The following is an 11,690-nucleotide window of genomic DNA, read 5'->3' as shown; positions in this document are numbered from 1 at the left end:
AAAATGTATATTTCCATTTTAAAGCAGCGGTAACTTGAATCATAATTAGTTGGCTCATAGTTTAATGCAAATCTGTCAACTTATTTCTAGTTGCACTACACCTGAAAAATCGTGAACCATAATCCACAACTGGAACTATAACACCACTCCACATTCTAAACCGAACACTAGCCCTTCCCAAAACAAATCCCATCTTCACCGAAAAAGTCTGATCTGTGTGTGTGTGTGTGTGTGTGTGTGTGTGTGTGTGTGTGTGTGTGTGTGTGTGTGTGTGTGTGTGTGCGTGACTGAGAGTGAGAGTGTAAAATCATGAAATCATGAAGGCTAATGAGCAGGGCTAAGGAGAACGCGCTCACCAGGGTTTTATGCAGCGTTGCGCTGTTGACAGAGCCACTAATCCGCACCACCTGCTCAAACAGAGCCCCCCGCAAACACCATCGCTGCGCGCTGCCCCCCAGCCCGAGTCATCGGTGCCCCCGGGAGCCTCCCCGCTCCTCTCCCCCCCGTTATCGCTCCCGTGCCGCTGCCCCTGGGCGCCGCGGCTGCTCGCTCGCTAACGGCAAGCGCTAATCGCCACGCAAAACAAATAGTTTTCAAATGTTTGGAAAAGGGCCTCGGTGTTTGCACCAGGGCCTAACAAAATAATTTTTACAAGCTATCCAGTCGTGATTAGGGCTGGGAGAATTGAATTTCCATGGCATTGATCATATTAATATTAGCCTAATTAATTGTGCTGTTTAACTTTGTTCGTTTGTCATTGTGTACCTTCTACACCACAGTACACCTCGCTGGCCTTACTAACTGCCACGCGCTTACACCCCGCAGTTTTGTCCGATTCTGCCACTTAAAGCGCGAGGATAATTTTGCTCCTTTGGGGAAACATTAGCCTAAACCTGCATGATTAAGAATGCACGATGAGGCTTTGGGACGAGTGCATTTCTTAAGGCCAGTTCACGATGGGATATCTTTAGTTTATCACACTGGTTAAAAAGGTCCATTTCCTAAAGGCCAGCCAGTGCGCTGCAGTGCCTCGTGGGCGTGTATAAGAAGTGCATCTACAGTTCAAGTCAAAACCCTTCCAAACTTCTCTTGGTAAAGAAATGCAGACCAAACGTTTCCTGAATCTTCTTAATATGTTTAATAGATTATTGATTCTGAGAGGTGCGGCTGAGATGAAGAAATTATACTCTAGTCCGTCATTTACCTTAACACATTATGTAATTGTTACCGTGTTGATTAAAAAATGAGAAAACACGTTCCCCCTTTCTTTCTTTTTTTACAATGACTCATAAAAATGAACAGATTCAACATGAGATGCCTAATATGAGAATGAAGTTCTAGAGAAAGCCCAGCTAATCCCATCTGGTAGGCTAACACAGAGGTCAGTCTCAGAGGTCAAATATTCCTGCCATGTCCATAAGACCTTAGGGTTTAAATTTAAAGTTCAAACAGTGTCATGTGATGCTTCATCAGACACACCATTCTCAGATTAAAAGACTAAGATTAAGACTAGTTAACAAGAGAATAGCAGTGCTCGTGAGACAACAGAAGGGTTACAGAGGAACCGTAGCCCTGTAGATGGACATCTGGATCAGACAGCATGAACAAAACACTAAATGTGTCCACATTCCCAAGGATACGTTCAGTATTAGTAATCAAATTTTGGAGTTTTTTTGCCCCTCACTATAATGACATGCTGTAGGTATCGCAAACACTAATTTTGATGAGATTTTCTACAACAGCACTTCCCCTAAAAAGCCTCAGATTATTGAGACACAGGAACATGTGCAAACAAACCCTTAAAACCTTGCAAATATATTCCATGTGCTCCCAGTGAGGAGATTCATGTCTTATGATACCATGTACACCAAATAAGAACTTTAAAATGGTAACAACCCCACAACATTGTTTTTTGGTTCGTTTTTTAATGGTAAAAATGTTCAGACACATGGTGGATGTGTTTGTTGCTTTGAATCTTGGGAAAGGCTTAGAATTGTTTTGGAAGTGTTGTGCTCACACCCTGTCAACCTCCTCGGTTGGTATCCTGGGCAGTTTCTGGTCACAGAAAATGACTACAATTACAAATTAAAGCCTGTTGATAATATCGGTTGACATCTTCATGGATAACATGCTGAAAACACATCAGTCACATTCTGATGAGAAACTGATTTTGGCACACAGTCACAAGTAAAACTCAGATCTTTCAGACTGAGGGATAACAACACTTAGGGACAGTAAACATCAGAATTAGTACATTTTTGTTTAACAGTTCAGTTGATTTATTCAGTCATGTTTTAAGCAGTGACCTGTCCACTATAGTGTACTGTAGTTGTTTTTTGTTGCTTAGTCTTACATTACATTAAATGGACTGCATATATTCTATAAACCCTGACTTGTGCACCAAGTACAGAATTATTGTCAGATGTCTATTAAGCCCTATAATGGTGGAAAAACAAATGAGACTAGCTGTTGCTCATTAGTGAGTTAGCGTGTGGTTTTCAAAGCAGACTGCTGAGGTTTCTCCAGTACTGGCAGATATATTTGGTGCAGTAACGACGAAAGCAAAGGGAGTTTTCTGACCTCTCAGACATCTGCAGTATCCCTTATGTAGTCCATTGCAGTTCATTTAATCACCATCCACTTGGCATCAGAAGCCAGGGAAGCATAATAAAACAGCCCTCTGTACCATGTAAATCACATGAGTGTCATCTGTGTTAAAACAGGCCTTAAAACTGTAACGCAAGGACACTGAAGAAGAACATGTATCAAATTAAACAACACATTTGTATATTTAGTTCATGGGTTAAAAGGTGAGAAAAAGGCAAAAAGTAAATTTAGAAATAAAACTCAAAAAACACAACGGGTCAGATCCATAAATATTCCATAACGGTTGGATCAAACAGTCTTACGTCCAGGGGTATTCATTAACTATAGGCATAAAAAGATCAGCCTGTAGCTGTGTTGTCTACCAAGCCGGGCTGCTCTGATTGGACGGCTGCAGGGCAGGCTGGGCAGCGTGTGGGCAGCCTCAGCCTTCATTAGCTGAAATGGCGGGCCAGCCTGGCTGAACGGTAGTCCGCTCTGAGCTGCACGAAGGCGTGCAGGAGGTTCCGGTCAAGGTTGGTCAGCTGTTCTCCGGAGCATACTTGCTTGAGGTTGTCAGGGGCGACAACCAGGAGGTTACATAGTGCGTGGAGTGTGTCAAAGAGTTGGAGAACCAGAGGAACCTGAGAAGGATATTGACGTGGGTGTTACACAGCCGCTTTTACTTTTTTCCTCTACAAAATTTGTGAAATTAAACAACAACAAAAAATAAATAATTTTAGTTTATAAATGCCACATGCTACACTACTGATGCACAAAATGGCATGAGGTTACATCGCATGAGCATGTTAGGTAAGCTTGATGCCCACGCGACCTTTGGCCATTGACCTGGCCTTACCCGGAAGTCTTTGGCGCAGCGACGGTACTCGGCCACGTCGCAGATGGCCAGCATGCCCCCCATGGAGCTGTAGCTGAACTGCTGCAGGTGCTCATGGATGAGGCGGTGGAAGCGCACGCCCAGCTCTGTCAGGACCGTGTCCACGTTCTTGCCATCCATGGACCTCCGCACACTCTCCACCTGCTTCCTCACGTAGGCACACACCTTAGAGCATGCCTGAGGAGAGAACGCAGGCCGTCGAGTTAACACACACACACACACACACACACACACACACACACACACACACCCCCCCCCCCCCCGTGTGCATGCACAGGAGAGGCACTGTGTGCTTTGGTAGCGACACAACTAAGCCCCTGACTTAGCTCTATCTGTTCAATCTAAGCCAAAGTGCAGATAGTATTTGTGTTAGAATTCTGTACTTGCTGACGAGGTCTCTTACGGTAGTGTACTGGATCATGACATTATTCTCATCTTCTGGTCTGAAGTCCGTTTTCTTCTGCTCAGTAGCTAGAATGTGCTTCATTTGGCCAATCATGCAATTCAATGTCCTAAAAACAACCACCAAAACCACAACACTTCACGACTAAAAATGAGGCAGTGACAGAACTGAACAATGTCAATGTCAAAGTCCAGCTCCTTACAGATGAAGAGAGCAAATTCTTTCTATTTATGCTGAGTACAGTTCAAGCATACTTGCTTATTTAAGCTTAATCAGGCTTCAGTCTGTTTAAAGAAACATAAACTGACATACATAACATTTATTTAAATACAGCCCTTTAGGCTATTTTAGATGCAGATCATGGCACCTAAATCTAAAATGTGTCAAAAATGTAACTCCACATAATTTTATTAGTAGTCTTTGACAGGATGGACAGTACAAACCACTGAGAATGCACTGAATGCACTGAATGATGCACTGAATCAGAATCACAAATATTTTCATGACCTCAGTGTTAACAGTTTTTGTCTGTTTAATGCACAGTGTCCAGCCTCTTAAATGAAAAGATGGAGGATTTTTAAAGGATTTCCATTAAAAGGAGTTTTAGAATCTAACCGGTCAATCCCAGTGTCCAGTTTCACTTCCATTTGCTCAATCACCTCCTTTTTCTTTTGCAAGCACTCTGTCATCTTAGGGGAGGAGCTAAAGAAGTAAAAGAGCACACAAGGTCATGGGGGGTCAGTGGAAGAGAAAAACCCTTCCCCCAAAAAAGCTATTCTCCATAATTATGTGCTCAAGGTCACCCATTCCTTAATTCGCACTCACCTAATGAGAGGCATGAGGTGATCGTTAAACTGCTTGTCAAAGAGGTGAAAGATAGTGTTGGCCTGCTGGACCACATCCAGGAAATAGAGGTTGGCATTTTTTGCATCGGAAGAAGGTATGGCTGTGGACAGAAGAGGAAAGCCTGTCTGTTAAAATAACACTCCACGAGGCAATCCATTACGGACGTGTTATACAGCAACTTTCTTACCTGAAAGCCCAATCTCCAAGGCATAATCTATGTGGTCCACACAGAGGTGCTCCACCAGCAGTAGGAAGATGGAGTAGGCATTCCTAGGGAGGTCAGCTGGGTCAGACAACTGCAAGGAGAGAAGAGAATACAGAGATTCTCCTGCCATCCGGTCAACATTTTAAATCCAAAACAAGCAGCATTATTTAAATTTTTTTTTTGCCTTTTGGCATCTCTGGAAGGCGTGCCGTGTCTCCTGCAGCAGGTTGACCACAACCTCCTGTGAGAGAAACGTTTCTCCATGTGTGTCAATACTGGGGCCCAGTGGCAGGTTGGTGCGTTGTCTGATTCTCTCCTTCAGCTCTTGGATGCTGAGAGAGAGGGAGAGAGAGAGAGAGAGAGAGAGAGAGAGAGAAAACAAACATGTAAAGGAGAGAAAAGGCAGAGAGCATGTATTCATTACAGAACTCAATTTTAAAAGGCATGCAGTTCAGGATGAGCAAGAATGTCAGCAAGTCTTGGAGGGGTACAGCTGTAACAGCATTGTAACAGCAGTTTAACAGCTTAGCATTCCTACTAAGGTGCACATCAATAACATTTCAAACCATTCCCACAGGCATGCAAGAGTAAAGAAAGCACTGAACCCGAAACATCCTTAGGTCATATCAGACTCTGACACTGTCTCTCCAGACAGCACTGAAAAGATCTCCTCACCTGCCTGTGCCCAGTGGACGTTTTTGGTGGTTCTTCGAGTCGTAGTACCGCTGCAGAATGACGGCGCTGCGAGACTGCAGGTACTGCCGCTCCATATCCATGTAGCTGTCCAGGTAGGAGGAGAATATGCTTTTGATCAGTTTAGACAGGAAGGTGTGTTTGTCTGAGCCCAAGTTGAACTCTGTCAGTTTAGCAGCCAGTGCCATAGTCCTGAAAAGAGAGGGTCCAAAAATGGTCTGAAACTGCTCAAAAGAGGCCAACGCAAAAAGCCACACAGTTGAGATCCTTACATTTCTCAGACAGATATAGCAAATTGCATGTGTAGGGAAGCAAAAAAAAAAAAAAAGTAACAGACTGAGTAGGGAATACCTGGTATAGAGGTCATAGAGGTTTTTGAGGTATTGCTCCAGTTCAGCAAAACAGGTGTCGAGTTTCTCCTTCACATGTGCCTAAAAGTATGACAGAGCTCTCAAATGAGGAGATGGCTTCACGACATCTGCATGTGCAGTGGGTGCATGCATATATTTGACAGGCCTACCTGCAGCTTGTTTTCAAAGATGTTTTGGATGAGCTTTGCCATCACCATTTCTGGGCTGCTGAAGACCTCCCCCACCTGCTTGTTGACCCGCTGACAAAGAAGAGCCGTGTCCTCAAACACGTTGTTCTGCATGTATGCACCCTGACAACGAACGCAGACAATGTGAACAGAGAGACACTGCCGCCTTGTTTCCTAAGCCCTGTAACTGTACCCGTGCCCCTTTGGCTCCAATTCTCATGCTTTATTATATTAAATATAGAATGTGTAGACAAAAAATACCAGCACTCACCTCTTGGCACTGTTTAATGTAGACGTCTATACAATGTGCATATCCCTGAAACAGACGGCAGACAGGGTGATATGAGATGCTTATCTGAGACCAGGCGCAAGAGCTAGGAAGACATAGCAGATCTTCCTCACCTTGAAATGTAGCAGGACGGCAGCCACCTCCCTCATGCGGCCAATCTCTCCCCTGCGCTGAGCTGCCGTGAACTCCTGGATCAGCTGACGCTCCAGGTCATGGTATTTACCTTAAACACAGCACACACATCCAGCTCACGCCACGCGCATCATGGGTACATGACTATGGGTGTTTTGCCTCAGCTACGATCTTTAGTCAGTGAAAAAAAATACCACCACTCACTTGCTATCTTGGCCTTAACATCAGCAAATCTAAATGAGGATGGGGAGAGAGAGAGAGAGAGAGAAAGTTGAAATTAAAGCAAAAACAAAATGACTAAGTTGTAAATTAATCATTAAGCGCCAAAAGCAATTTTATTAATTTCAAGTAAAACTTCCAGAGACTATGAGAATCAAAATGGTATGAATATTTGTCTGAACCCATGCAAGACCTTTGGCTTACGTGGCTGTCAGCTTTCTGCTGTGCTATGTTGTTTTGCTTTGTTTCATCAGTGTATGATCTTGATCTCATGCGTTTGTCTATGGTCACCGGTGCCCTCAAGGCCCCCAGTCCTGCTCCATCACCCCACTTACCTGTCGAACGGTAATTCCTGCGCGATCAGGTGCAGCTTCTGAATGATGTCAGCGGCTTCTTTGATCTTCAGGGGAGCAGGAAAAGTAGGACAATGATCAGAGCTGGCTGGCATGAGTGAGGCAGGGAGAGGTGGACACCTTGACCAGGGAGGATTTGGTACACGGAGAAGCCCGCAGGAATCGGCCCAGGACCCAAGGACCGGCTTACGGCACATAGCGTGCCTCCCTCTCGCTTGTCCAGTGCAGGGCCGATAAGAGCGAGCCCAGCTCGGCACACCTGCGCCCCACCGGCCGCGGTTCCGATCGCTCCCCCACACCGCCGAGCCAACTCTTTGCGCTCGCTCCCTCGCAGCCATTATGAATGGACTGCTGCTAATCCCGTAGCAGCCCTCACTAAATCGCCTGCCATAATCTGTCCCCATGGGCAGGTGGGAGGTCTCAGCAAAAACAGGGCCCTGACGAGATCCACCCCCCACCTTTGCCTTCACCCCAACACACGAGGGGGGGGGAGCTAGGAAAAGGCTCCGTCATCTACACCTCCTGTTCCCTGACTCCTTTTCCTGCCTGCCTCAGCTAACATTATTACTGTGCTCCCGTGAGGTGGAGCCAGCCTTTTTCGGCTCTCCTCACTGAGGTTTTCTAAGTATCTGTCCCCCAGCTAAGATTAGCTAAATCCCATGTAAGTGATGTAGCCGTCTCCCTGCAGTGGGGGTTTTTACTAGAGCTTGTCTCCATGCTGCCTGGGCCGGCCCTCCCTTTCCCGGGGATTAGCCCTGCCTTCCTTTCCTCCATTTCCTCTGCCTCTTTTTTCCAGTCCCCATCCCCCTTCAGCTATTCACCGGCAGCTCCTCTCCTCGTAGCCTCTTTTCTCTTCTGGAGGCAGACGCATTTTGAAAACGCTCAGAAGTCTGCCGCGTGCATTCCCACACGCCTCTCAGAGAAGCGTGTTGGTGGTCTAATGCTAATAGCATTCGAGATGTAAGACTTGCCACCCGAGGTTGGTCACACCATGACTCACAGACTTGAGAGATAAACTCATGAAGTGGCACTGCCAATTAAGCTGGGTCGCATCAGCGTTTCCACAGATCAAATCTATTAACCCGAGGCTCATAAAATGAAAAAAGGCCCATAACCATAATTTTTTCATATAATTAGAAAAAGCTAGATTTAAGCAATTCAATGTATCCAACTATGAAAGTACTTATGGAACTTTGATGTCACAGCAACATATACAAACAACCCACTAAAAATAAATACATATTTGTAACAGTTAAATAATTATTACACAAATATGCATAGTGTCTGCAAACTTTCTCATGTGTCAGACTTGATCTTCTACGCCAGATGAGTTTAGTGCTTTCACTGCCCTAACCCTTATTTCACCTCAACTAATGAGTTATCAAGTTCAAAGGGGTGTTGAGAGCAGGGTGAACTGTAACCCTTGTTGCACTTTGACCCCCCTATCTAGTTTGTGGCTTGGAGTGGCCCATCCCCACTGTAAGTGTCTCGCTGGCACTGCTGGGATAATGACCTTATCGGGATTGTTGAAGACATCGCTACGCAGTTCCCCATCCAGGAACTCATTGAAGTAGGTCATGAGCCGCTGGGCCTCCACGGCCCTCTGTCTGGGGGTGTTTACCCCCTCCAGCTGGTCTCCAAGGTGACACACCTTTGTGGCCACATAGCTGATGTGATCGTCCAGCTCCTGGAAGTGCTGGAAGGCAACCTGTGGAAACGGGGCAGAGGTTTGGCAGCTCACTCATCGATCACAGATGTGCCGAGCTAAGATCAAGGCTGTGACTGCGCCAAACCTGGTTGCTCCTCTGAAGCTCCTGGACTTTGTGTGCAAACTCCTTGGCTTCGCGATGGCACTGCTGTTCGAGCTTCTCGACCTTCCTCTGGATCCTCTCATCCAGCTGTTTCAGTTCCTCTATGTGGTTCGCAAACTCCTCAAGCAACCTAAGGAGGACAAGCACCACTGTCACTTGAAGACTACAAATAAGGAAGAAAAACACAGCAGTTGATTTGGGTTAAGAGTAAATCTACAGGTACATGCAGAACCATACCACTGCTGCAAGCACCATACCTTACATCAGCGTAGGGATTTTTGCAAAACCATAGTTAATTATTTTTAGTGACATTGGGGCTTCAATAATGAATTATAATTAAAAGTAATCAGAATGTTTCATTTAGCAATTATAATGACAGTAATCAGAACATTTTATCAAGTCACAAAAGCACCACTGCATAGTGATTTACCACTGCACTGATTGCACACAATGTATAAAGGCCAGAAAGAGCAGTTCGCAATCAAGACATGAGAGAACTCCAAGAAAACACAGAAAAGTCTCTCATAACTACACTTACTGTGCTGGTATAAGAGCTATGCCTTTTACCATGAAACTATAACTGGTGTGTTGTGTGTGTGTGTGTGTGTGTGTGTGTGTGTGTGTGTGTGTGTGTGTGTGTGTATGAACCCTTCCATACTACTCTGTCAGCTGTACTTCTAAACACTTCCAGAACAACGGAGTTAAAAAGCTCCATGTCAGCATGTTTGGACTCTCTGGGTGGTAGAAAAACCTTCCCAAAATGATGAGTGTGTAATCTCACAATAATTCCCCTAACGCTTGGTGCTGCTTAGGGCTCGTTTCCTCTTATGCTCTTTCACTAAAATTCGTTCTCTACCATCATTTGTGAGTCGGTGGTCTGCAGCTCATATCGTCTCTCCACAGCTGGTATTTTTGAGAGGTTAGTGTTAAATGTGGGCTGATGTTTTTGCAATGTCAGTAAAACAGTTTTGACATGACAAACATACAGAACCAGTCAAATGTTTGGGCATACCTGATGAATGCATGTTTTTAGAGTCCAAAATGCATTTATAATATAATACTTATAATAATATAATACTTTAGACTTACATTTGTTAGAATTAACAATTCTAAATAGCAAAAGTTGGTAGCCTACATACAAGTTAATTTACAAAATAAAAAATACAGTATAACAAAATTAAAAAAAATAAAATGAAATTACATTTGAAATGATCTCACAGCAACGTTTTCATTCAGAACTTTAGTTCCTCACCCTACAAGTATTCAGCGTGTGTAAGAATTTCTTTAAGACATCACAGGTGTTGCCTCAAGAAGCTGGTTAAGAGAAAACCAACACTGTGCAGAGCTGTCACTACAGTAAAGGGTTGTGAATTTGTGAATACTTTTACTGGTTTTTCTAAAATGTAGAAAATATTAAAACATTTGACAGGTACTGAATGCATATGTCAGATATCACATACAAATATTTTTGCTTTTGTAAAAGGCTCTGAATAAATTCCATATTACTACAGAATCCCACCATTAAAATCCAAATCAAATGGAAGACTGGAATGAAAATGTGAATAAAAATGATAATCAAAAACTGCACAGTATACTAAATGTAAACCAATTTTACAAAAGAGTAAACACAAACTAGATTAAAGGCTTACAGACGCTATAAACAAGTTGTTTTAAATTAGATACCATCATCTGTTCAGCAAGCTCATTGTTTACATGGCAAAACGTAAGGAATAGTACAGGAATAACCCAGGAGAGTAAGTCAAGGCTTTACTTTTTTGGGTCAAATGCCTCTGCTCCTCCTTTAGAGCCCCCTCCTGGAGTTCTCCAGGCCAGCCGCTCTATATACTCATCAGCATCAAATGGTTCCTATTAAAATAAAAGAATCACAAATGTAGAGTCAGCCTCATCAAGGCAGCTGTGACATCTTATACTACACCCAACCACCCAGGGCCAGAAACTTGGACTGCAGTCACACCTTTATATTAGGAACTAACTGAAACGCCACACACACTTACACAAATACACATATAGCTGGTTAAGAAACACGACAGCTAGCTAACACTAACACTGTCAGATTTGCTGTGAAGTAACGCCTCCCTGAGATAAATATCCTTACAAATAAGTAGTTAACGCTAACTATTTATTTATTTTGGCACTCGACTACAAATGTACGTTAGACATTTGAACGGGCTACAACGACAAGCTAGCACCGCAGTGTTTGTAAGCTAGCCTAGCTAAACGCTAACGCTTTCATTCAACCCATGTATATAAATCAAGAGTCTATACAGTTAAGCAAATAATAACACCATAATTCGTATTTAGCTAACAACCTAAGTATTTTGCTGAGATGGTTGTTATTGAGCAGGCTACGTTGCTAGCTAGCTAGCGTTAACTACTACGCGACTCACCTCAAATAACTGCGCCGACGTTGCCATTATGTCCAGCCGGAGAGACTTTAAATAAACGTGCTACTGAGAGCAAACACAGTTTTGTAAGTTTAAGGCTTGCTTTTCTGAGTTTTGACAGGATACACTGGCGCTTGTTTACTCTAAACCTGCTTCCTGCATCCAGCTCCAATGACCGGGCCGGAAATAAGGCAAAAAAAACAACATGCAAAAATCTGCCCTTCGCAGCAGGTCTGTGATCAGGTTGTGTTCGGTTTTTACTCGGTAGTAGTCGGAAGGGAAAAGGCGTACACCTGATCCCGAATCAGCGTTCAA

General features: G+C 43.9%; 1 protein-coding gene across 4 annotated transcripts; it reads right to left on the bottom strand.

Moving 5' to 3' along the window:
* Window positions 1-1,905: 1,905 nt before the first annotated feature.
* exoc5 (exocyst complex component 5) lies at window positions 1,906-11,573 on the bottom strand. Of its 4 annotated transcripts, none has more exons than XR_014125603.1 (19): window positions 11,379-11,573; window positions 10,742-10,836; window positions 8,953-9,100; window positions 8,673-8,867; window positions 7,142-7,206; window positions 6,792-6,820; window positions 6,569-6,678; window positions 6,438-6,482; window positions 6,149-6,289; window positions 5,980-6,059; window positions 5,611-5,820; window positions 5,120-5,267; window positions 4,918-5,026; window positions 4,710-4,830; window positions 4,500-4,586; window positions 3,885-3,993; window positions 3,443-3,658; window positions 2,581-3,227; window positions 1,906-2,131 (listed from the first exon to the last, which is right to left on the bottom strand). XR_014125603.1 is itself a non-coding variant. In XM_035533012.2 (18 exons), exons 1-18 carry the CDS (start codon window positions 11,403-11,405, stop codon window positions 3,039-3,041), a joined length of 2,124 nt encoding a protein of 707 aa, XP_035388905.1. In that variant the 5' UTR covers window positions 11,406-11,573; the 3' UTR covers window positions 1,906-3,038. The 4 variants fall into 4 exon arrangements, 2 of the variants coding, with proteins under 2 accessions (XP_035388905.1, XP_081577985.1); XR_014125604.1 differs by having other exon boundaries at window positions 1,906-2,055; XM_035533012.2 differs by having other exon boundaries at window positions 1,906-3,227.
* Window positions 11,574-11,690: the final 117 nt, after the last annotated feature.

This window comes from Electrophorus electricus, chromosome 10 (assembly GCF_041902795.1).
Source record: "Electrophorus electricus isolate QZ-2024a chromosome 10, ASM4190279v1, whole genome shotgun sequence".
NCBI classification, from domain to species: Eukaryota; Metazoa; Chordata; class Actinopteri; order Gymnotiformes; family Gymnotidae; genus Electrophorus; species Electrophorus electricus.
The sequence above is the reverse complement of the archived record's forward strand: the minus strand, read 5'-3'. Positions and strand labels throughout refer to the sequence as shown.

Excerpts from the sequence above, each read along its gene's own strand:
- exoc5 (XM_035533012.2), bottom strand. The coding sequence starts at position 11,405 with ATGGCAACGTCGGCGCAGTTATTTGAG. Across the intron at positions 6,290-6,437 it reads ACATTAAACAGTGCCAAGAG|GGTGCATACATGCAGAACAA; the intron begins GTGAGTGCTGGT and ends GTTCGTTGTCAG. Across the intron at positions 4,831-4,917 it reads CTTGGAGATTGGGCTTTCAG|CCATACCTTCTTCCGATGCA; the intron begins GTAAGAAAGTTG and ends TTCTGTCCACAG.